The sequence below is a fragment of the Topomyia yanbarensis genome, chromosome 1 (genome assembly GCF_030247195.1).
Source record: "Topomyia yanbarensis strain Yona2022 chromosome 1, ASM3024719v1, whole genome shotgun sequence".
Classification (NCBI taxonomy): Eukaryota; Metazoa; Arthropoda; class Insecta; order Diptera; family Culicidae; genus Topomyia; species Topomyia yanbarensis.
In genome coordinates, this window is record NC_080670.1 from 169,525,557 (window position 1) to 169,550,926 (window position 25,370).

The following is a 25,370-nucleotide window of genomic DNA, read 5'->3' on the forward strand; positions in this document are numbered from 1 at the left end:
TTGCTGTCCAACTTTCAGGAGATAACTGACCTGCTCAGGTCTGCTGCACATGTCGTCACCTGGCGAGAAGTGAACAGATCCAGAGGAACAGACGGCAATGATTTCCATCTCTTTACAGTCACCTTCGCAGGGTATCTTATCCTTCTTGACGCTACTCATTTTCTATTTATCTGCTAGGTGTAGCTGAGAGTTCCACAACAGCAGAATTTCTCGCGATACTAATGCGATACCGTTTTTGAGATCCGTTTAGCTCTCAGCCTCCCGATGGAGAGATCGAGCGGTGGTGAAAACTCTCTAGACAGCGATATCCTGATTCTCTCCGACTTTGTGTTATTCGTTCGTTTTTTTCCTTTTTTGCCGTTGCTAGCTCGCTGATAGATCTTTGCTGTATAACTGGTCTACTCACAACAGTTGTAGAGGCGTGGACCGATTCGGAAATGCCGACCAACTTGACGTACATCCCTCGCAGGGTTTATTCAGCGACTATCGAATCAAATGACATATAATTTTTTTTCTGATCAGGATGTTGAAAAAAATGCAAAAGTACATAATTCCAAAACCACACCTTCGTTCGAGGTGTGGTAAACAGGAATTTGTTATCGCCCGCAGAGACAAGTTCTTCGACGAGAGCCCTTCGCGCCTGGAGAAAAAATAGTTTTTTTTTACAAAAGTTGGAATATAATGTTTCGTGTTCCACTCGTCAGTAACTAACACCAACTTGCTATTAGTTAGACGATGTATCAAAACTAGCACCAAATTGGCGATAGTCAGACACTAAATCCAAACAGTTCACACAACATGCGTGAACGCCCAAAGCAACTGGCTGGTACCGACTGATACCTCGGTTAGCCAAGCACGAGTATAGGGAAACGAACTTTCTTTAGGTATGAGAACCAAACGCCTGCAAATATGCAATTTATCTTTTCCCAAAGGAAAAAAATGAATTAACCAATTTGCGCATAAGGGCACAAGACCTAACTTAGAAAAGTTGGAATTTAATGGGAAAAGATAAATAGCATATTTGCAGGCGTTTGGCTCTCATGCCTCCAATAACTAGATATAGAGTCAGAGTTAAAAATATTCAAATTCATTGAATGAAAATTGATCATATTCAGCCGCATTCACTTTCAATATTCAGTGACGCAGCTGAAAATGTCAAACGAACAAGCCGCCCATTCATCCATTCAGATTTTCATTCGTCTCCGATTATTGCACGAAGCGACCATGCAGCAACGAATCAAATGCATCAAAGTAGGCCCTGGCGCAATGTAAGCGATGATGATTGTTGTTTCATATGCTTTACCGGCATTTGAAAACATTTTCCTAGATAATTAGAGAAATGAATATATTGTACGATATTCAACTGAATGAATAACATGGATATTTGAATGAATATTTTTTCTATTCACCGTGAGTCACATCAGGTTCATTTTCAGCCGTCAAAAAAGAGCTTCGATTATTTTTAACTCTGTATAGAGTACTTGACAATGTGTAACTGTATTAGTGTGTTCAACGGTTTGTTTTCCTGCCATAGATGGAGGAAAACAAATCGAAAATAACTTTTCGGTCGGATTATTTTCATGATAGAATAGGACCAACCGGAATTGTACGTCCCCCGAATAAGGTTTACAGCAACATAGAGCATTTCAACACCATTATAAATACTTTACGAGAGCTAATTCAAATGTTAAAATTGGCTGACAGTTTTATATGACAGCTGGAGGAAAACAAACCCCCAAGTAGTGTGAGTGAAATCATTTGCATAGAACTCTATATGTTTCGTGTCCTTTACGCGAAAAGTGGCTTAAATGCTACGTCATTTACAAGGGGGAGGTTAGAATTTTGTGACAAAATGCTACGAGGGGGGAGGGAGCGGTTTAAAAATGTCAAAAAAGGCTACGTCATTTATGCACGACCCCTAATTTGTATGCTCGCTGATATGTCGACTTATGTCAATATTTTTATTAGTATATGTGACTACTGGCAGCAGAAAAAACAAAAGGTATCACATGAGTGATAAACAATAACAAAATCGAATCAACAAGATTTAGAACAGGTGGCCAAATCATCGCATTCTTCTTCTTCGCTTCTGTTTGACTTGATTGTGAAACAAAGCCCAAAATGTCACAGCATATAAAGCTATATTGCCAGTTAATTTTCGTTTATAGTCCAATAGACTTTACTTTTTGCGACTAACCGACGATAAACTCGCAGCGCCACAAAATTGGTCCACCACAGCACGAGTAATTCGCCCAATCAACGTGAAAAAATCGAATTATCTAGCACTCGGTGAAAACCAACATGTCGACACGTTGAAATTTTCACCGGAAGTGAGATCATCGTATTGGGAACACCGTGTTCTAGATGAATTTTGATAGATCCAAAATTATCCGACGGCTTGTTATTTTTAAAAAAATTTACAATTCAGCATTGCGAACAATCTAAAGCATGCTTTAGGTCAGCGGTTCTCAACCTTTTTCGTATCACGGACATCTTAGAAACCACCCTGGGTTGCTGCCGAGGGATTGCCCTTCCTATGATCATTCTCAGGGATAGACCGTTCCAACATCAAATTATGGTCTTGTCAAATTTTGGTCTTGTCAAACTGCAAATGACGTGAAATCCCAAGATGGTACCAGATAAGGTATAGACATACGTAAAGCGAGAGTTTTGGTTTTACGATTGGCAAGATCGACATTGCGTAGATACTGATTCACTTCCCAATAAAGAGGTTAATAAAAACGAAATTAATTAAAACAATGTTTTGAATATAGAAACTAGTGCTTTCAGCCTCTCAAAGCGTTTGCCACCAAAAATATTATTGTACACACATGCATACACCTTATGCAGATTATCTTGTATCTGTTTTGCGTTTGTCAAATCTGCCACTCTTCATATTCTTATCCGGACACGCTCTTTTTCCCTTTGGGGCAGACCCTCGGTTGCTGCGACCCACACAGATAAACATCGGTTTGTATGCTGTCAATATGTTATTTTCAAACAAGACTTGAAATTTCAGTATTGTCTCGGAAAATATATTTTTCTTCGCAGACCCTCAACGATTTTGCGGCCCCCTTAGGGGTTCGCGGACCCCAGCTTGAGAATCACTGCTTTAGGCCAATAAAAAAATCGATTTAAAAAATGCTGAGACATAACCTCTTGAAAGTAGCATTTTTGGTCAATTAAATAATCAATAAATTCAACAAACAATTACAAAATATCAAAAGTAAAAAATACACATATTTCGCAGTTTCTTAGGATTTATAACAAACACGTCTGTTCAATTACTTGCACCAATATGCTTGAAAAACGCGTTTCCAATGAAACACACAATTTTGCTTTCTTTTTTGTATACGCTTCATTGGAAACGCGCCTTTCGTAATAAATTCTACGCTAACGACGAAAAATGTCTTTTACCAAAATTTTAAATGCGGTAATTGGCAAGTTATCGTTGTTTATTAAATTGAACACAAATGGTTCTTCGCAAGATTCAAATTTCGTATGTTTTATTTACAACCAAATATTGACGCAAAATGTTTGTACATTTTCCGAACGTGTCAATGATCCCATAAGAAAAGCACATTGCGAGGAATTGCGCGCTGAACAGCGCTCCGAATTTTGCTTCGACAAAAAATAATCGTCACGGACAATACTGCTTACTGATATAGAAGAAGTCATTAATTTTAAGGAATATTGAAATAATTTTTAAAAGTTCGACGTTGTCGCATTGAAGTCCTGAATTGAGTGAATGCATTACAAATAGTAAAACCAGTAAAACCAGTGCACGATGTTTTCTGCAATTCTGTTTCAATTTGTACCAAAATAAAACCAATTTGCACTGCATTTACCTACTGTGCGTTCATTACCACATTTTTTTTGTTTCAGATCAACGGTGTTGTTTTCGAACGATGTAGTCACTTCGATTTCCAAGAATGCGTGTCCGTTTGATAAAGATGATTGTGCAAAATATAAAGAAAAACACGTTTCTTAAACCACTTCGTGCCATACAAACATATGAATAGCGATGTGAAATGCACATACACGCGCATCACGTGTTAGCCATTAGAAACTTGCCATTGACGTCATTACTGCTTGATTTCAAAGCGGGTTCAGCGTGCTTCTGGAATGTTGTTCTCCAGTACGGCTCATGTGAATTAAATTTTCACAACTATTTCATCATAACCTCAGCCATGGTATGTGCTCTCTTTCAACGAAAATGATATGTAGATACACTCTTCATTCACAGGAACCAGGCTCTTTATTTAAACGTCAAATTTCTGGAATGAAAAATACTATAGCTTATGCTTCCGTATGTGTCAAGTGTCAGAAATGTATGAATGTGTTCGTGTTTTCGTGAATGTTATTTCTTCATTGAAAGAGAATCGTATACGCCTGCACATGGAAACGTGAAAACCGATGACTCATAGCTTCTATTTGTATTTGGTAACCGCTTTTGGTGGTGCGACCGTTTCTAGCGAGGGAAACCGATCGTCGTGGAGGAAATATTGAAGTTGAATATTGTGGTGCAATTCTAGGGAAAAACGCTGCCCTCTGGTTCCCATCGACTATTGTTAAACTTACACGTTTGTTTTCAGCTAGTGAGGTGTGCAAATTCTACGTGAATTACGGATCACAGTTTTCTCTTATAGGATCCCGAATATTGCCCATACAAATAGTAAAAGGGAGTGCACAAACACAGGCAACCAGGTTGCGTCACAGCAGGAACTGTTTGGACGTGGTGCTTTTCCAGTGTAACAAATCTAGTGTTTACTTTATAATATCTGTCTTATCTTTCGTTTGCAAATCCTATCAGTAAAACGCCCAGAAGAATTTGGGATACCTACAAAGTATCGAGCACATCAATTGTGTAGATACATACGCACACATAACAAAGCAAAAGAAGTGAAAGCCTAATCAACCCTTGCCAACAGATATTTTGGGGGAGAAAAAACAGGAACACAAACCACACACAGCAATGAAGTTGGACTTATCCAGTGTCGTTCCGAAGGCAACGGCAGACGATAATTCTGTCTCGTCGGCCAGCAGCGGTTCTATCGGTAGCAATACAAGCGCAACAGTTGAGGATTCAAGTATCACGAACGTCATCAGCAGTGGCGGCAGTAATAGCAACAGCCAACATCGGCTAACCGCGGGGCTAGGGAAGCTGCCGTTCGATAGTGCCTTAAACACCCTAGGAGTTCCCCAGCCGGCACATCAAGCTAGCAGCGTTATCATCACTCGACCGGTAAGTTTGGTAAGTCTGTATGAATTTCGTGGCGTGTTGTGAGTAGAAATAATGCTAGTTCTATATTATTGTTCACGTGTCAGCAGTTTGTACGCAACACACTTTTAAATTCACTTCTAATATAGTAAGTCTTGGGTGTACATGATCATTCATGAGTGTATCAGGTAACAATTGCCTATACATGTCTACGAGACGCGGAATTCCTCCATCAAACTTCGTAAATGATGTCCCGGTTAGTGTAAATGTTGAAATCAAGCGAAAAAAATTAGGCTTGTCATTAGGTCTTATCTGTAAATGAGAGTCTCTTCTATTCTTTCGTGAATTCAAAGTCAATTCTTTACAATGGCTCGTAAGCTTTCTTATTAACCTCACCCTGCGCTGAAATTATGTCAGATTAAGAAAAGTAAGCTAAAAACGAGTCTGTTAACCCTTTCGATCAAATAATATGGCATGGTCGTTTTTTCGTTCGTTTCTCAACTCTTTGCATAAAAACTAGTCAAAACCTTCATCTTACGATATGTACTAGAATGTGTACAAGTATTAATATGGCGCAATATTGATCCGAAGAGTCACCAAAACAAAGATCCCATTTGTAGGCAGGATCTAATAAAAAGTCTCCAAATGTTCATTTGATTATTGGTAGGCTAAAACATGCAAGTGGATTAGGTTGATTAATAGTTTTAAGGCATATTTAGTATTGAAATGTCTGAAATAGTAGTCTAAAACGTCTACAGTACGAAATCTCTCTGGTAGTGTCGTCAAAATGTGGCACCTAAAAATCAAATCTTATGGCTGTACATTTCAGTCTTACATTTCCATTTTGCACCGTCATTTGTTGCTTGCTGTGTGGGGTCCTGTAACTAAGTCAGTGTCGGATTCTGATGAGACCAAGTCAAAACGCAAATTCCATAACTAATTTAGTTACAGGTTTTGTGCTTTTCACGTTCAAACAAAAACTTTCTCCTTAATTGAGAATAAGTAGTTTTACCTAAATTTTTCTCAACTAAGGAGAAATATAGCAAAGTGAATTTAAAAATGTTGAAACATGATCTGTGCTTGCGTATCCAATGTTCTGGGCTTTCTTATCATTAGGATTCAACAATTAAGCTCTGTTTTTTGACCGGTACAGTGATCTTAGTGATTGGTTCTAAAAGCTTCTGACAGCAATTTATTCACAAAGTGTTTATCTTGAAATTCTGTGCAATTTTTTTAACAAAACTTTGTTTTCTCGAATTGCTTCGCGATTGAAAAAGGAGCGAACTAATTCTAAAAGTAATGAAAACACGTCATGGACGGGTAAGAGAATAGCAAAAGAATTGAAAATAGCTAAAAATCATCGTCTGTGCCGTATCGAAACATTTTAAGGAAAGGTTATAATCAAGGCGGTACAGTGGCCAGACACTGCATCAGAAATTCATCAAGCTTTTCATAACAAATCCAGGACTTTTAGGCGTGATTTCAACTAACAAACTATGTTCTCTACGGAGTACAGTTCGAAATATGTGAAGGTTTTCCAACCGGATCGTAAAGGAAAACATTACGCCCGAAACGCTGGCTCAAATGCTGTATGATCAGGTGCTGACCGAATCAAACAAATGCATTCTATGGGACAGGCATAGCGAGTTGGTAAATCGATTGCCTTGTACGCAGCTCACCTGGGTTCGATTACCAACCCCGTACATAGGGTTAGAGATTTTTCCAAAAGAGATTTCTCTAACCCGAAAAGAGGCGAATGACCCTAAGGTTAAAACCTCTGCAATAAAAAAAGATGCGTTCTTATAGATTATGAAATGTGTCGTGTGTCAAACTATATTTCAAACAGGGTTGTTAGAGGTCGCTGAATGTTTCCAAATGAATATAAATTTGTTTCAGCGGACGAATTTACCGATAAACTGATGATCTGACAGGAAATATGCAGCCGTGACAGAAACACATTAGTTTTCATTACAACAGCAAAACTCTAAATCATTGAGAAACAAAGCACTTTCAAATGCGCGTATTTGCATATTCTTTCTTTCAATCGAAATTTTTTTATAGGTATGTAAAAAATGTTATTTTATTTAACGAAAATAACCGAAAAAATCATTCATCGCCAGAACATGACTGAATAATTATGGGACTTAATCCGTTTGTTGAGGCACTCTGTTTAATTCTGAATTCATATTGTTATTCTGTCACGAAACCGGTGCTTTTTCTTGCCACGGGAAAAGATCCCTTGCCAAATCATATTCTTTTTTCACAAGCAAATTTGAATCAGCCAGGTACCGTGCCGCGAGCAGGAGCATTGAAGAATTTGAGGTCGGAAATTGGTTCGAAAACGCGTGCAAAGGTTTAATCGTCGAGCAAAACCCATCCAATTTGTTTCGTCAGTTTACTTGGTCGGTAATATTTGTAGCCACCTCGAAGGCGAATAAAAATAATCAAAATAAATTAGACGCGTCTGTCTTACATCTAGATGGCAGTACTTTTACAACATGGTATTTGAGAAACTGAATAACGTAATCATTCAATTTTCTATGCGATTGCAAAACTTTTGAGGAGAAAACTGAAAATAATAATCGGGCTGTGATTCGGGTCGAGAATCCTATAAAATGGATGGAACCTTTCCGGCCCAAATGACACGTACGGTATAAACCAAAAATGTGGTACCTCATTATCTGTTGCGTAACCATCGCTTAGATCTACGAACGGCAAAATCCTTCCAGCACACATCGACGAACTTTCTCCTATCGCAGCTCATGTCAAATGAGCACGTTTGAAACGCGGCAACCTCTTTTATCAACTTTGCGATGTAGATGGGAGGCACGCCTTTTGTACATTAAACGAAACTCATTCCTCATCCATTCTAGAGTGGCTTTTGCGTAGTGACAGGGTTGTAGTTTATCACTTTTAACGATTTATGAAATATTTGCTTTTAATGTTTGTATTCACTGTTAAAGGCACATAATTGATCATTAACAAGCACAATGGTAAATCAACTTAATAGAAGGATTTTTTCACTTTAATTCTTTTCCATTTCCATTATGTATTCGTCCTAATAAGGAGGGTTTGTTGGTAATTAGGTCTTGTGTTTCTGGTCGAGTATCCTATAAAACGAATGGAACCTTGCGGGTACGGTTCATACGCTCGGTATAAATCGACAATTCGACATCTTCCTTCCAGTACGCATCGATGAACGTTGCCCACGTCAAATGGAAGACGGAACAATTCAGCATCCCGCTGTTTTGTGCAATCATCGCCGCGATATACTACCAGTATCAGCAATAACTTTATTCATTCTTCCATCAGAGCAGGCATCGCATGTCAATGAAGGAATTCGGTCAGGAATATTCCATTTATATCAAGCAATGAAGTTTGCATGACGCTTATCAGTGTGGAGATGAGATCGGTGTTAGGAAAAGTCTTGCGCTCGTTTGTGAAAATTGTATTTGTTTTGCCCATTTTTTCAGATTTACGAATTTTTCAATGTTGTACTATAAAAACACACAAACAAGAGACTACTCATAAATTACGTAACGCGTTTGGGGGGGGGGGGGGCGGGGGGGCACGACAAATTGTGACAAGTTGTGACATACGGGGGAGGGGCAGTAAGCTAGAATGTTGCGTAACGTATTTTTACTGAAAAAAATGTATTTAAAGGTTTTGTTACGGTATTGGGGAGGGTGATGGAGAAATTTATGAAGATTTGCTACATGAGGGGATGGGAGAGTCAATTTTGGGCAATTTACGTGATTTATTAATCGTCACTAGCCCATTTAGTCGATTAAAGCATTTTCAATTCTAAAACCATTAGAATTATTGAAGATGTATAGACAACATTATTTTGGTTCGAGAAACGCGAAAGATCTCGCGTGGATTTGGGGCGCTTTCATTTTTTTATTTTATTGTTTTCCTTAACAAGTAATTTATGCATAAATTCGGGGGCTAACCCCAATTTGATTCTCTAAGGAGAATTAGCGAGCTTTGATTTACTCATTCAGAAACATTTGTGGCGATCAATCAAATTACTTTCCTGATAATGATTTCTATCATTAAATGAAGATATATTGGAACATTTTCAATTACCGATCATTTGGTCGGTGTTAAGTCAGACCGGACCAAGTCGCAAAACATCAAAAAATGAGTTAATGATAGCACTGGATAAAGAATTTCTTCATCTACATTCCACTTTTACCAGAGTTGAAATATGAAACAATAAACAAGAATTATAGTAAAAAAAAATTTCCTATTACAATGTAAAGGATGCTGCGATTTAAAATTTAAACGCGTTTTTCTTGAAATCAATGCATTGTCATTTAGTCCGTTCTGACCTAACACCGACCATTTGAAAAAAAAATATTACCAATATCAATATTAAAATTGTAAAATACATAACCTAGTAAATATATGTAATAAATGGAATTGGTTATGGTATATATGGAGGTATATTATTGCAATTCTTTTCTAAAATCCGCATTACGACTTCTCAGCCATGCGCTACTGGGTTATGCGTCGAATTATGTGTCCATTTATTTTTCATCAGAGCCAGTGTGAAAACCGTTCAACGTTTATTCTCGTTCCATTCGTTCTCTAGTGGTCCCTATATAGCAACTACTTGACGAAGGCTAGATTATCTTGAAATAGACAAAAACGGCCTTCTGGAAATTAAAACACTTTGTTACATAGTTCTAAAGACCACAAATTACACTGTGCAAATAATTATTATCTCCATCAATGATTCGTATTCAATTTTTGCAATAGTTGCATTTTATCAACTGGCTGTCCTCTCAATGAGAATATGTATTAGTCCTGATTGCATTCATTATCGCATGGACATATTAAATATAATCTGTATTGTACCTGTACTCATTACACCCTGTACATTGTATCGGATCAAATAAGAAAATTCCACATTACAGTGCACCGTTTCACTGTCGCGCTCTCGTTGGAGAAAAAAGGGAATTCATTACCCATGCGAGAATCAACTGTGCGCAGTGCCGCAGGCTGATTGCAGCACCCGCAGCACTGACGAGCGACCGGCGACGACGACGGGCACACTTCATTGAGCCGATAATGCACATTCCTGTGCATTGGAAATGTATTTTCACAGTCTTCTGCTTGCCCGCAGTGTTCTCTTTTATCATGCCCCCGTACGGCCGGTCATAGAAACAAGGCATTCTCTGTGCCCTCATGGTACCTACCTACCTACCTCCATGATTGTATTGACTTTGTATGAGTTTGAATGATCGTTATTATAGCGAACGGTAGAATTCTTTCCCATAAATAGCACGTTTTTGTCCTCCATGATGATGAGGCCAAGTGCATAGATTGCTCCATCATACACATTAAACCTTCCAGCATATTGAAACTATTGATGAATAGATTAGTAATTTTTTATAGTTAATCGTTACTTCAACATGAATTAATGTTGCGTTACATTATACGGGGTGTTTGATTGATGGCTGAGAATATCTCGAAGGGTGATAGAGTATCTTAGTTGGGGGAAAAATCTACACATATCATCAAATCTCAGCCGCTACAGAGTTATTATGACTTGTTTGTCCTAAAATACCTCTAACTCAAAAACTACACTTTTTGTTTTATATCCTTAAGTTCTAAACGGAAAAAAATTCCTATTCAATGGTTCCAGGAACGAATCAAAAAAAAAAATTCGGAGGGGTCCGAAATTTCCATTTTGAAATGGTCATTGTACAATACGTAAAATGTAATACCCCTCATTTAATTAAAATCAGTTTTGGTGGTCGAATCTCTTTTGGAATAACTTTGAGTTTATCACGAAGTTATAAAAGAAGCTATTTTAAAATTTCTCGAAAACTTAAAAATTTTCGGGGGGGGGGGGTCTGGTCCCAGCAAAGTATTTCCAAGTAAGAGCTTTTTTATCTAGGTTTCGTTCATTTTTCATGTTAACCATTCAGCATTTGAAAGAGCCGCATAAACAAACGAAACTCAGAATAATATTTATCGAACCATTCATGTCTCATGAGCTGGTACATGATTCGTAATATATTGGTCATGATTAATCAATTATGCTCGTGACATAGTTCACAAAAGTAAAATATACGTTTTAACGTTCGTGATATAGTTCATGAAATGTGTAATGTATCGCATGGTCCTAATAATTTTGGGTACACAGTTTCACAGAACTTAGAATATCATTTTTGGATTCACGAACGTGTTCACGATTTACCATTGCTAGCGATTAGTTATAGGTACTAGCAGAGTTTTTTTTACTTATAACACTACACACCACCCATAAAAATGCGCTTTTCGTAGAATTTCAATGGCAGAGAAACAGTTGGGGTCCGAGTTATCCTGAGTACCGAATTGGTCCATGCTCCCCTATACAACTTTTTTAAAGTTTTTTACGGACATTTAGTGACTTTTTTTGGAAAACATGTCATAAAATACGTACGCCTTTTACGAATTTTTTTTTCCGTGAATGACCGGAGGCGAAAGTTGTTTCTCTCTACTGAACTAATCGTTTTGAAATTTGGCACAGTGCTTCTTCATACGATTTCCCATCTAAATAAAGGAGCTTTTACTTATTATTTGATATTAGATTTTCGTAATGATCGCTGAACTGTTATGCCTTAGAGGACTTCCGTAAGCTTAAAAAACGTGATTTAGGGCCGATTTCTTCACCCTCGCTTAGTGCTTAAGCCAGGTGTAAACGTACTGGTGAACCTGGTTTAAAAGTTAAGCGAGGGCGAAGAAATCGACCCTTAGCGAAACAAGCCCCCAGCCTCCCTCTTCATAGGTAGGAAACATTGTATTTTCTTAGAGTGTATGGGATTCAGCACTCAAATCTTATGTTTGAAGCTCGACTATCAAAAATAGTTTTATCATCGCGCTAGAAAAAGTCTAAAAGTCTATTTGATGTTCGAAAAATTTCTCGAAATTTTACAGATCACCTTGCAGTTAGTAAGATTTCTCTGAAGCTTGTGGGACATGCCGTGTCTATAGCTTGCAGAGGCTTTTGATATTCACCAGACTTTTCTAATTTTGTAAGTTTTTCTCGAAATACTTCGTTGAAGTTAAACGAGTTCCATGAAATGTACTTAAGGTTCGTAGTCATTTTTCAAGAATTTTATAAAAACAGCACATGGATTTTTGAGAAATTCTTTGAAAATTCTAAAGCTTTGCGAACTTCCCAAAGATTCTTAATAGTTTACTCAAGGTCTTTCAAGGATTTCTTGAACTTAAGTTCAGTCTAGCTGAACCACCTAGCTGGTTACAAAGTATAATAAAACTATTTTAATATTTCTAAACGTTCAAATACGCAGAACAACACCGAATACGGTACAATATGTGTGAACATCGCGAACACTCAGCTGTTTATAGAAATGGTTTGCAAAGAAATTTTCCTAAATTCCATACGAAGGTCACCCTTAAAGTTCATTGAGATGCTCTAAAATTTGATAAAAAACTATAACTGAGTGTCGTACATTTTTTTATAAACGAATTAACGTTTATTTGACACGGATCATAGCGATAGCTTAACGGAGCCGTGGATCTTTGATATGCTTAAATATTATTGTATAAATGTTGCATCTCGTGCGCGCAACTTTTTGGGGTCATTTAATTCCCTCTTGTTTTTCACGTCCTGGTCGAAGCTTGATGCTCGCGATCAGATGTTTTTTCCTGTTTCTTGCACTTATTGTTGACCAGTGTATATTCGTTGTCATTGTTATTGCCTTCCTTGCCGATGTTGCTTACAGTTGATTTTGGAGTGCTGGATGCTTCTTTTGCAGTCGTCATTATAGTCTGAACAGTTGCCACAAATTTGGCCACCGTTTGCGGTCCAGGTATTGGTATTGAAAACTCTGTTTTGGATTTGGCAACGTAGATGAGTTGCTAATCGGTTGAGATTCATTTTCCTCTACATCTTTCGCGCAAGTTTGTCAATGATGTGCTGTCTGATATATACAATATTTCCACGTAGGAGTTTGTTGTAGTTCCACTCTCAAAAACTCGATCGTGTTGAACAAAATTTAATGTCAACGACCGCGGCGTTGGGTCAGACGTTGTTCGTCAAATTTACTCATGATGACAAGAATAATCCGATGTTTTCTTTTTCTCCAGACAATGCAAACTAGATCGAGAGGCCTGTTGTTTACTTGGTTGGATTGTAGATCTGACTGCAGCAGAGGTAGAAAGTAGACTGTCGTTCAAATTGTCATAGTTTTAAGGATATCCTTGTAAGTTAGCAATCTCCCGAAATTTAAGGGACTTCCCAGAAACTTGTAGGACGTCCCTGAAGCTTGTAGGATTTTTTATACCTACTGGATAGATTTTCACGATGAATTGATTGTTTACCTAAAGTTTTAAATACTTAACACACTATTTCTCTAATATGTGCAGGAGTTTCCTTGAAACCAACTTCCATAAAATTTGTCCCATTTTGTTGAAGTTTACCAAATTAAGCGAAAAATTATGTACGTACTATCGAGTCAGATCCGAGAACTTGTTTACATAGATTTACTTACTGCCAATTTTGTTCATCCCATTGACTCAAATGATTTTATTAAAGTTTTCGTTACGCTCAAACACAACTCATGTTCAGACCATTTTTTTGTATTTATACTTTTTCTTAGGAACGAATCAAATGGGATTTTCGATTGATGTGCACCGATGTAGTGGAGTGCACTGGTTTTGCACTTTCTAGCAGAAGTGTCAATGGAACATACCCAGTTTTCTGCACTTCTGCTAGAAAGTGCAAAAACGGTGCAGTTCCAGTGCACTCCACTACATCGGTGTCAATCAATCGAAAATCCCAAAAGATTGATACTAATGTAGTAATGTGTACCGCTTCTATTGAGTGTAGACCACGTAATTAACTAAATAGTATTACGCCCTCTCTAATAGGGCTAAAACAGGCTCATTACTTTACCGAGATAGGTCATATTTAAAGACGGATAAACATTCGCAACAAAACGCGAAAACCGTCGTATTCGCGCAACCGTAACAACACTGATTTCGTTAGTTACTCGACCTACAATCGATAAATTGCGCTTCAATTGATATCAATATTGATAATCCTCGGATGGCTGAGCTACTGTCTAATTTAAAAAAAAGAACTAGGTAGAAAAAATACGATTCGGCGATTGAGTTTTGTTTTTCATTGTTCCTCGTGATTTACTGCTCTATCTAAACCAGACATGTCTTAACAAGATAGTCGGTTGATTGTATGTACTCAGACGATGTAAACACATACATACCCACCTAAATAGTGTGTTGAACCTATTATTGCCCTACCGATTTGAGCCGTTACTCTACGACTGGAGTTTTCATTTTGCTCAAACACGAGTATTTCACAAGTCTCAGACTGTTTTTTGTTATTTGTGTTTTTAGGAACGAAGCAAGAAGATTGATACTAATTTATATGCATTCTTTCGCTTGGTTATAGGCTCACTGCCTTTTTACTTACCAGGTAGGATTTTTCCGTTTCTTCGAAATTTGAAGCTATCTGCTACCTACCATAAAACCTCCAAGAGAGAAAAAGACAGGGCGAATAGTGCCGTAAAGAGCGTTCGCCACGCCACTGCTCGCCTGTAATACGCAAACGCGAAAATCTAAAAGGCAAAGTCACGTCATTACCAAGTCGCGCGCGTGGTATGACATCATCTCAGATAAATATTTCGCTTATTTCCGTTTTCTGATACAACAACGCTGGCACCACAATCACCGCCGCCGGTGGAAACGTTTTGAATCGAAAGTGGAGAGCTTCGCAGACCGGTTTACTGTTTACAGCACAATAATTATGCCGAGCTTGTGATATTTGTTTTTTTTTAATGTTGTTGGGGAATTCGCAGAATATTGCGTGAGTCGACAGCACCCGATGGCTTGTGAATGGCAGAGAAGGCGTAAAAACCCAAAACCCAATTTCTCGCCTGTTTATCAAATCCACCCTGTTCGACTAGCTGACTTGTTGATACAGAAACAAGGTTAGGTGTGTTAGGTTGCATTTTGCGCGTCGATTTACAACAAGAGTTCATTCTCATCTCAATTTTTTTTTAACTTTGAATGGATACGACATTAGCTTAAAGAACGACGCGGTCTTTTCTAGCTTCATTGATGCCATTAGTGAAGAAAAATTGATACCCCCAATTTACCCACGTCAGAGTAAGTCATAATAGATGACTTTGAATTAAACTACAAACAACCAGGTTAATTGAACTATTAAAATTTCAGATACCTAAATGAGTTTTTAAAACAGACGATTTCTAACATGATTTAAACCTGTTGCTTGTAAAATTGCGAAACTTCTATCGGAATTTTACGCCGTCAATCCGCAAAAAGACGTACTCGTATTTAATAAAGCCACACACCGTACATTGCCTGTATGGTGTGGTTAGTTCTTTTTTATTGATTTTCCCGTCCAGCCAGGCGTCAACTGGTGCCAAAAGTCTGAATGGGTATGTAGCGTGACATTTTATGGTACTGCACGAGAAGATCAATAACGCCATGAAACTTAGCAGACAGGCCGGTCCGAAGCTTGAACTGCTCCGGTTTCTTTTTCTGATAGAATTTACAGGCTGCTGTAGATTCGTCCTTGATTATGTCGTGTGCTGTTCGGGATCATGAAAATTAAAAAAAAAACTGCGTATTGCGATGCATACGATTTGATCCGAGGTTCCGATCATTTCGTTCCTTAGGACCTCCAGAAAGGTCGATGAGGGGTAAAGTGACCGGATTTATTGTTTTGCTGTTACTCTAATTTTGACGTTAGATTTAACGCTGGAATAAAGATATCACGGAAATATTTTTTTAAAGCACTGAATGATTTGGAACAATGAATGTACGCTCGTTCGACACCAATTTTGCAATTTTGTAGAAAACCGCAACGCCATGCAAACTTCCTGTTACCAATCAATAAACTTTCTTATCTAACAGGGCAAAAAATGCAGCTGCAAATATAAAATAGAAATCTGTATATGACCACTCCTGCAGCACGGTCGAACTGTAAACAAGCAGTTCCCGGAATTACAGTATAAAAAGTTGATAAAAACTACGATCAGACCAGTGAACGTCCAAATGGTGCTGTTTTACTATTTTAATCTTATCGCCAGGACTATTAAACTGATAACGGTTTACTCGGAACAATGGATTTGATGTAGAGGGATGGAACAGCGTAGGTTTGCAATTTGTTTATAAGAAATGGGCGGAAGAATATAATTCAAGAATGTTCTCTTTCAAAAGATATATTAAATAAACAAAAGCTAATTTGGATTACTGTATCAACGTTGCTCAATGAATCCACTTCCTTTAGGGCCAGATTCAGCCAGCGATTAAAAATACTTATGTATTAGGCAACAGCTGCTCCAACCTTGATTTTAGCTAATCGATGATAAGGCACTGCCGACAAAACACAAATACGGCGTGAATGGAGCTGAGTGTACAATATTTTGAATTGTAACAGAGTTGCATTAGGGTGTAGGGTACTTTTTAAAGCAATAGGAGAACTAAATGGGTTATGGAATTTGCGTTTCAACTTCGTCTCATCAGAATCCGGTACTGACTTAGTGATAGGACCAAGCTAGCGCCGGATTGACGCACCAAAGACGGAGACGCGATTGTACGTACCTAGTTGAGCGTGATGTCCCGCAAGAAAAAATGTTCTGTTTAAGCTGTTGAAAACCAGTGAAGTCGAAACTTGGTTTGGCTTAGCAAGTCAATGCAATTAAGCACTATGCCATATTTTTAATTAAGGGTCAGAAACACAAATCGTGTCTCCGTCTGTTTTTTGTTTTGCGAATTGAATGGCTAGCGTCCAAAAAGGGACTAACCCACATTTTTCGAAATTGACATTCTTTGCATTTTTTAATAGTTCTAAGTAATCCACGTAGACTGCCATTTGAGAAATTTGAATATAATTTTTAGATTTTTTGCTATCAGCAGTCAAAGTTGACCATGGAAATAACCCCAGTATTAGCTGGCGCCCAAAAGGGGCTAATCCCACATTGTGTCGCATGGAAATTCGAGTTTTCTCGTTCGTTTTCCGAGGCTTTAAGAAAAAGTAGTCTATCGATTCTCCATCAGTAACTGTTATATTGTAACTCACATATCGGCGAACTCGATATAATACAGTTTTAGTTGGATTGCATAGTACGTTGACGTTTCGGCCCAAACAGTCGTTCCTGAAGGTGAGTGTCGCTCACATGCTAGGTGTGACTATTTTCTATCTATATTTCTTGCACAAATGTATATCGTTGAGCGTAATTTTTCGAAAATACCAGTGAAAGTGTCATATTTCTACATTGAACGTTAACCAAGCAATAAGGGATCAAGAGAAAAACGGTACATTGTGGTCGGAAAATTAACCCTAGAACGTTGCACTGGGGAACATACGTACCCCACGTCATCTTTGGAGCCGTGTGAAAACGAGAATTCGGGATTTACCGACCTGGGACTCTAACCATAATTCAATTTAGAGTTCACAGTAAGAGTAGGAAAAGGTGGTATATCCAGTTTGCTTTGGCCTTCGTGGAAGCAGGATTCAAAGTGGGCGTGTGGTACATTTATACCCCAGTGTTCGGTTGCTGTTAACGTTTCGTCAGGTTTAAGGCCCAAACGCAATGGCGACGGAAGCGGAACGGCAACGGTACGCGGAATTGTCGCGGTTTGTACTAAAAAAAAAACCGCGACCATTGCCGCGTATTCAAAACGCAATGAACATCAGCGGTTAGAGCGCGGTTAGCGTTTGACATTTCCTTGTTGACAGATTTTGATCAAAATCAAGCGATTTTCCTTTACCAAAACTCAACGTAGTGAATATTTGCAAGGCAACGCAATACATTCCTTGGCCAATACAGCAATAATAGGGAATAGTATTGCAAATTTTTAGGAAGTGTTTACTCAGAATAAACTAGAAAAAGTGCCATTGTGTTTCCCAGTGAAAGTAGTCGGTATGCCAACAAACATTCTCCTTGCCCTTAAGGCAATCCAAACCATTCGACGAGTACGGGAGCTTCAGAGCCTGCGAAGCAGGAGTGAACGGCGTTGGTGGGTACGACCATCGAACCAAAACAGATTCACGGAGGGATTTTATGAAACTGCATTCCCGCTGATGAGAGAACGTGATCCGGAATATTTTTTTCGTTGTACGAGAATGTCGCCATCCGTCTTCGATATGCTGCTAGGCAGAATCAGACACAGGCTTGAAAAATTTTCAATTCGAACACCGATATCACCGGAGTGCCGGCTGTTCTTAACCCTGACGTAAGTTGTAAATTTACAAACCTGTTTATTCTATCTATATGCGAGTTTATTAAACTACAGATACTTATCGGGTGGATCCAGCATCTTTTGTGTTTCGAGACTCTTTCGACTTGGTGTCACAACGGTAAGAGAAATAACGCAAGAAGTGACAGAAGCGCTGTGGGATGAGTTGAAAGACTTTTATCTGCCAGAAGTAGAAGAACAAAAGTGGCAACATTACAGTACGGAGTTTGAGACACGTTGGAATCTACCGCATTGCTGTGCTGCTGTCGATGGTAAACACGTGTCCATAACCTGCCCACCCAATTCGGGATCATTATTCTACAATTATAAAAAGCAGTACTCCATAGTACTGATGGCTATGTGTGATGCCAATTACAATTTTATTGGTGTTGATATCGGAGCTTACGGGGGAAATGCTGACGGAAGCGTTTTCTCTAACAGCATTTTTGGACGTCGCTTATTACACGGGGAACTAGGGCTACCACAACCCGCTGCACTATCAAATGGGGAAGTGATTCCCTATTTCATAGTGGGAGATGCAGCGTTCCCATTGAAAGCAAATTTAATGCGGCCTTACCCTGGAAGAAATTTGGAAGCGATCAAAGAAAATTTTAACTACAGACTTTCCAGGGCACGCAGGACTATTGAAAATACTTTTGGGATTTTGGTGGCTCGCTGGAGGATCCTATTAGCACCTCTTCATTTACAACCGATTGCTGCAGAAAATATTATAAAAGCAACCGTCGTGCTGCATAATTTTGTAAAAAGTCACGAGGGACAACAGTATGCACCACCCACATTTGTAGATCAAATTGGACAAAATGGTGAAATCATACCAGGTGAGTGGCGATCACACGTTGATCCCCTCGAAGGAATCAGCGCAGATTTCATCCAGCGAGGAAACAATGCATCTAGAGATGCATATTTCGTGCGCGATGCTTTGGCAAAATACTTATTAGAAACATGATTTCGTTAGCTATATTATCACAAATATAATTGAACTACGCTTTAAAAATAAACATTTATAATTAGTTGATTTCAAAATGGAATCATAATAAACATATTTTTATGTAAGATGAAAACCCATACCGACTTACCCCAGCGCAATCCGGATTAAATCTGGTGTTAAGATCTAGGTTGCTCGCATATCCATTGCTACAACTAGAAGAATATACGGTTTTTTGACGCATAAAGCATCAAAATCAGTCCACTCTATTTAAAAGAAATGATTTTTTAAAACAAAATAACGTCAAAAATCCCCACCAGATACTTTAAAGTCACTTTTATACCATTAAAGACGCTTTTTGGTTTTGCGTGTAATAACTTTGTTTTCAAACCCAGTTAAGTTCAGCCGGAAATGAACCGGAGTTCTGGCTGGTTCCAGTTCGTATTCCGGCTCCAGTGACACAACCGATTCTAGTTAGAATCGGTTTTGTCACTGGAGCCCGTGTACGAACTGGAACCAGCCAGAATTCCAGTTCATTTCCGGCTGAACTTTACTGGGAAATGGACTAATCCGAAGTTATGCCCAGTAAAGTTCACCCGGAAAATGAGCCGAATTGCTGGCTGGTTCTAATTCGTATTCCAGCTACAGTGACACAACCGATTCTAGTTAGAATCGGTTGTGTCACTAGAGCCGGAATACTAACTAGAACCAGCCAGAATTCCGGCTCATTTTCGGCTGAACTTTACTGGGTTTTATTGCAATATTGCGAATATTGCCAATAAATCGGCTTGAATTTTTACAAATGAGGTTAAATCGCAGATGGAAAATTCACGTAACGTAAAACTCTCCTCATTTATTCATATAATATATTACAATTATTAGTCAAAATTGTCATCTCGCAAGTTGTTTCATAGAGGTTCCGAATTTTCTGTTAAGTGTATCTGTTGTTTTATTTGAATATTATTAACATTGACTTTCTATTTCAGAATTATCAATTTGTGAGTCGTAAGTTGAAATTATAAAAAAGTTGTGTACACTTATTTTGGAGTCAGCTGCAGCGCAAAGAAATCGTAAAGGGCATCGAGTATGATGCAATAGCCGAAGTTTATCATGCTAGGTTCATCGTCTAGAACACCTATAATTACGTTTATGTGCATCTGGAGTTTACATTTGCGTTAATGACATGGAGTCATGGACGGAAAGCAATCTCGCCTAAAGTTTAATTTCCGGGTATTGTTGGTTGTTCGACAACTATTTAAAACCTATAGCTCTGATGATTTTCCTCTACACCTGGGCAGTCCGGGCAGACTGGGACCTCCGCGTGCCCGAACCTGTGGAGGTACTGTCGGAAACAGCCATGGCCTGACAGGAATTGTGTCAGGTGGAAGTGAACTTCCCCATGGGGTCTTCCCACCCAGCTCGATATGCTAGGTATCAGCCGGTGGGTCCACCTACCTTTCGAGGAGTTGTCCCACTCACGCTGCCATCTGGCGACCGAGGTCACCCTGGTGCGCTCGCGGGCTTCCCTATTTCTACGTAGCTCAAAGCACTCTTCATCTTCCCGAATGACCAGCCCGACTGGCATCATGCTCGCTATCACGCAGGATGCATCGTGTGATACCGTGCGGTAAATAGATATCACTCTGAGGCACATCACGCGGTAGGTGCTCTCCAGTTTCTGTAGGTAACTGGTTACCCTCAGTGCTCTTGACCATGACGGGCCGCCGTACCTGAGGATAGATACGGCAACGCCTGCCAGTAACCTACGTCTACTGGCGCACACCTTTGAGCTGTTGGACATCATTCTCGATAGAGCCGCAACAGTAGTCGACGCTCTCTTGCATGTATAGTCGACATGGCTGCCGAAGGTCAGCTTGTCGTCTATAACGACTCCGAGAGACTTCAGACTTCGCTGTGAAGTGATCGCGACTTCTCCCACATGGATAACTGCATGTTGTGCCGACTTGCGGTTGTTGACGATAACTACCACCGTCTTATGATGAGCGAGCTCCAGGCCTCTCGCGCTCATCCATTCCTCCACCGTGCTAATCGCGTGTTCTGCGATTAGTTCTACCTCAGGAATTGACTCCCCGTAGACCTCCAAGGTTACGTCGTCGGCAAAGCCGACGACCTTGACCCCAGGAGGGAACTTCAGTCTCAGAACCCCGTCATACATGAGGTTCCATAGCACCGGGCCTAGGATCGAGCCCTGCGGGACTCCGGTGGTAATCGGAACCCTTTTCTGACCGGCATCGGTCTCGTATAGCAGTACGCGGTTCTGGAAGTAACTTTCCAAGATCCGGTACAGACCCACCGGTAGGCTCAGCCGGTGTAACGAGAGCGCGATGGCATCCCAGCTTGCGCTGTTGAATGCGTTCTTCACGTCGAGTGTCACTAACGCACAGTATCGAATACCTCGCCTTTTTCGTTGGATCGCTATCTCGGCAGTATTTATCACTGAGTTGAGAGCGTCCACTGTGGACTTACCCTTCCGAAAGCCAAACTGGTTGCTTGACAGACCGTCTGTACCTTCCGCGTACGGGTTAGCCTGTTGAGGATGATCCTCTCAAGCAGTTTGCCAGTTGTGTCGATCAGACAGATTGGTCTGTACGCCGATGGGTCGCCTGGCGGCTTCCCGGGCTTCGGCAACAGCACCAATTTCTGCCTTTTCCATCTATCGGGGAAACGGCACTCGTCAAGGCATCTCTGCATAGCTAGCCTGAACATGTTCGGGTTCACTATGATCGCTGCCTTGAGAGCGTTGTTTGGAACTCCATCCGGCCCTGGAGCTTTGTTCATTGCTAGGGATTTAGCCACTGCGAGTAGTTCTTCATTCGTCACTGGAGCCACCATTTCGGCCGTGCCCGCACTGTCTCGTAGTGCAGGTGACCAGGGGCTTGTGGCTCGAGACGGGAAGAGTACTTCGATAATCGTTGCCAACCGGTCCGGAGACCGTTCTGGGGGTGAGGAGCCCCCTTTGGTCTTGGCCATCACAATCCGGTAGGCGTCACCCCACGGATTCGCCACAGAGAACAGACGTCCATCTTCAGCATTCAACTTGTGTAAAATCTCTAACGGTTTCGAAGGTAGTTTGGATATCTAAACCAGGTGCGCTACTGTCGTTATGTTTTTTGTGGCTGAGTGCGACAGAATTGACAGCGGTTATTCCTCTACCCAGTCAAACTAGTCCGGAACCGATTCGGACTTCCAGCATGAATTCCAGCTCAAATGCATCAACCGATAGAGTCGGAATCGGTTGTTTTCTTTGAGCTAGATTCCATGCAGAATCCATCCAGGATTTCGAACCGGTTCCGGAATCGATTTGACGGATAGTTGGGATAGGTTGGTGTGGCGGCGCTAGTGTTTTTAGTAGATTAATTCAAATGTTTACACACGTTTTTTAAATATTTTTGTTCGATCATGGATGTCTGTTCTCTGTGGATTCGCGTTGGCACTCTCACACAGGTTGTCGAAACACGCTCTCTTGCTGCTTCTAATGGCCTTGTTAAGGGCCAATTTCGCAGCTCGAAACACTTCACGGCGGTTCTCTCTTGCATCCTCGGTGCGAGCTCTTTGCATCCTACGTCTAGCTCTGAGGCAGGCTGACCGTAGAGCTGCAATCTCGGCACTCCACCAGTATACCGGGCATCTACCGTTTCTTGGCAGTGTTTTTCTCGGCATAGTGGCGTCGCACGCACGTTAAATAGTATGGATAGGTCAAACAGTACAGGAAGAGGTATCCAAATTGGTGGCCGAAATATTTGTATGCAACTAGGTATGCAACGTTCGGATCGAAGATATTTGAGGGTGTGATGAATGTATGTAGAACGATGTCTTTTTAGTTACGGAGGAATAATGCAACCCAGTTTAGTCGGCTCTCATCTTTCCACGAATTTTAAATACATGATAATGCCGTATTCATCATAACATTCCATCCTAAATACTAGGATTCGTGGGACCATTAACCCTCATTCGACTAGTTTGAGCTAGTACCTAGAATTCCATTTTTAACTGCATATTTTTACGAGTGTCATTCAACTAAATTGTTATCACAGATTCTTACAGTAGCTCAATACAAATTCAGAGCAATGTTGAATATTACATTCGGCAATTCGACGAGTTGAACTGCGTTGCTAAAAACGAGAGGGGCCAACTATGCAAAACGGGGTCATCGGAAGAATTGGATAATTATGTTATTAGTAAAAGCATTAGATATATAATAAATTATTGTTTATTTTGAAGAGAAATCCATTTTTATGTCATTTTTTATCAAGTATCTTCAGTTTCTACTTATTACTTCGTTTTTTAATATTCAGTTTGGGTATCTCGAAGGATTTAGAAGATTTTTAAAGCATCCTTGAAGGATTCAGAAAGGAGAATGGTTTAATAGGGTTTAAAATATGTCAATGATTTCTAAATACTCATTTCCTCCGACATCAAAATCTCTTCAGTTCTCTTGACTTGTTATCTAAAATATGGTTTTTGACCAATTTTTAATTTTATTCGTGTCGGTTTTGTATCCTTTTATTTTTATTATTCTACTGAATTTGTTGGTCAGCGTACAGATCCAACAGAGAATTCACTCTGTTGGTGAACTCCACCTCCAAATCGCGGGCTACATGCAGCGGTGGCATTTCCATCCTGTCTACGAGGTATGATCCAAAAGACATGTGTCGATTCCCACTGCTTGCAGGACCGGTAACAAGGATTCGCTCGTCAATGTCAATCTTTCGCTTCTTTGTTTTGTTTGTTTCAGCTCGAGAGTCGTTTAACTCCGTCTCTTCTACAAGAATCTCTTCGAGTACTACTTCCTGTGCTGATGATGACGGCTCAGCAGTAACAGGTGTATCCTGTCGCTTGAGAACACGAAAGTTACCGATAGTTCTAGAAGCATAAATTCAAAGCATATGTCTGTTGGAAAACAGTTTATTATGTACTTACGGTCGATTTTTGCAATGGGCCGCAAGAAAGAGGAGTTCATTGTACAATGGCCAATTAGATTCGTATACCTCTTCCTCTCCAGCACCAGAAGACGAGGAATTGGTTACTTCTCGGTGCTCCTTGACGAACCGATCACGTAGATTTTTCCACTTTGCTTTAACAGCTGTCTCTGAAAAATAAAGGCTAGTTAGTATATTACCCATAAAGAAAATGTTAAATTACTTACCAGTCATTTGCATTTCCTCAGCCACATGACGCCATGCCGCATCTTTCCGAATCGAATTTCGGAATTCTTTTGAGGATTTCGCATAAATTGCCGGGTATTTTTAATACTGTTTATCAATCTCCCATTATGGGTTTGATTTGTGAGTTCCTCTTGCGCAAGATCGTACTCCATCATAAAGCTTCGAATAGAATTTGAATTGAATCACTGCTTACCGCGTTTTCGATTGCCGCTCTTTTTGAATTTTTTCAAAAAAAACGCGGTTTTGTACTTTTAGTACAACGTCGCGTTTACCGTTCCGTCATCATTGCGGACAATCGCGTTGACATGCATGTATTTAAAATAATAAATGACAGTTGCTTTCCGTTGCCGTTCCGCTTCCGTCGCCATTGCGTTTGGGCCTTTAGCGCTGTCAATGGAAATGCGACTTGTGACAATACCAGTTTAAATACCTGTTGTTTTACTACGTAAGTAACAATTAGTATTATGTAATGGTATTTAAACATGTATTCAATTAAATTGATTTAATTTGAAGTAGGAAAAACTTTCGTTCTGATTTACTCTGATTTTTATTTTCTTTTTTTTAGAATTTTTCAAAATAATGGCTAATTATACGTGCAGTATAATTTGCGTAACAGTAACAGTAGCGTTACGTGTTACCAACGTATTAAAGGTCAGAATTTTTTTTCATTTCAATTTCTGCCCCATTTCGTGGTATTTTCCAAAACTTCCAACTCTTTCAACTTTCGCTCCTCCAAATAATTGCGCTTTTTCCAAAACATCAAAATTTCATT

General features: G+C 39.6%; 2 protein-coding genes across 3 annotated transcripts in view; both read left to right on the forward strand.

Annotated features, from left to right (window-relative positions):
• Positions 1-4,454: 4,454 nt before the first annotated feature.
• LOC131680838 (transcription factor kayak) overlaps positions 4,455-25,370 on the forward strand; it is a 47,441-nt gene continuing 26,525 nt past the window's right edge. Inside the window, exon 1 of one of the 2 annotated variants that reach the window (XM_058961552.1) lies at positions 4,455-5,254. In XM_058961552.1, the coding sequence (XP_058817535.1) occupies positions 4,976-5,254 (279 nt within the window). In that variant the 5' untranslated portion in view covers positions 4,455-4,975. The remainder of the gene's footprint in view (positions 5,255-25,370) is intronic. The other variant, XM_058961558.1, reaches the window with a different exon arrangement.
• On the forward strand, positions 17,824-19,872 carry LOC131680866 (uncharacterized). Its single transcript, XM_058961582.1, has one exon. The coding sequence runs from the start codon at positions 18,819-18,821 to the stop codon at positions 19,431-19,433; it is 615 nt and encodes a 204-aa protein (XP_058817565.1). The 5' UTR covers positions 17,824-18,818; the 3' UTR covers positions 19,434-19,872.

Excerpts from the sequence above, each read along its gene's own strand:
- LOC131680866 (XM_058961582.1), top strand. The coding sequence starts at position 18,819 with ATGGCTATGTGTGATGCCAATTACAATTTTATTGGTGTTGATATCGGA.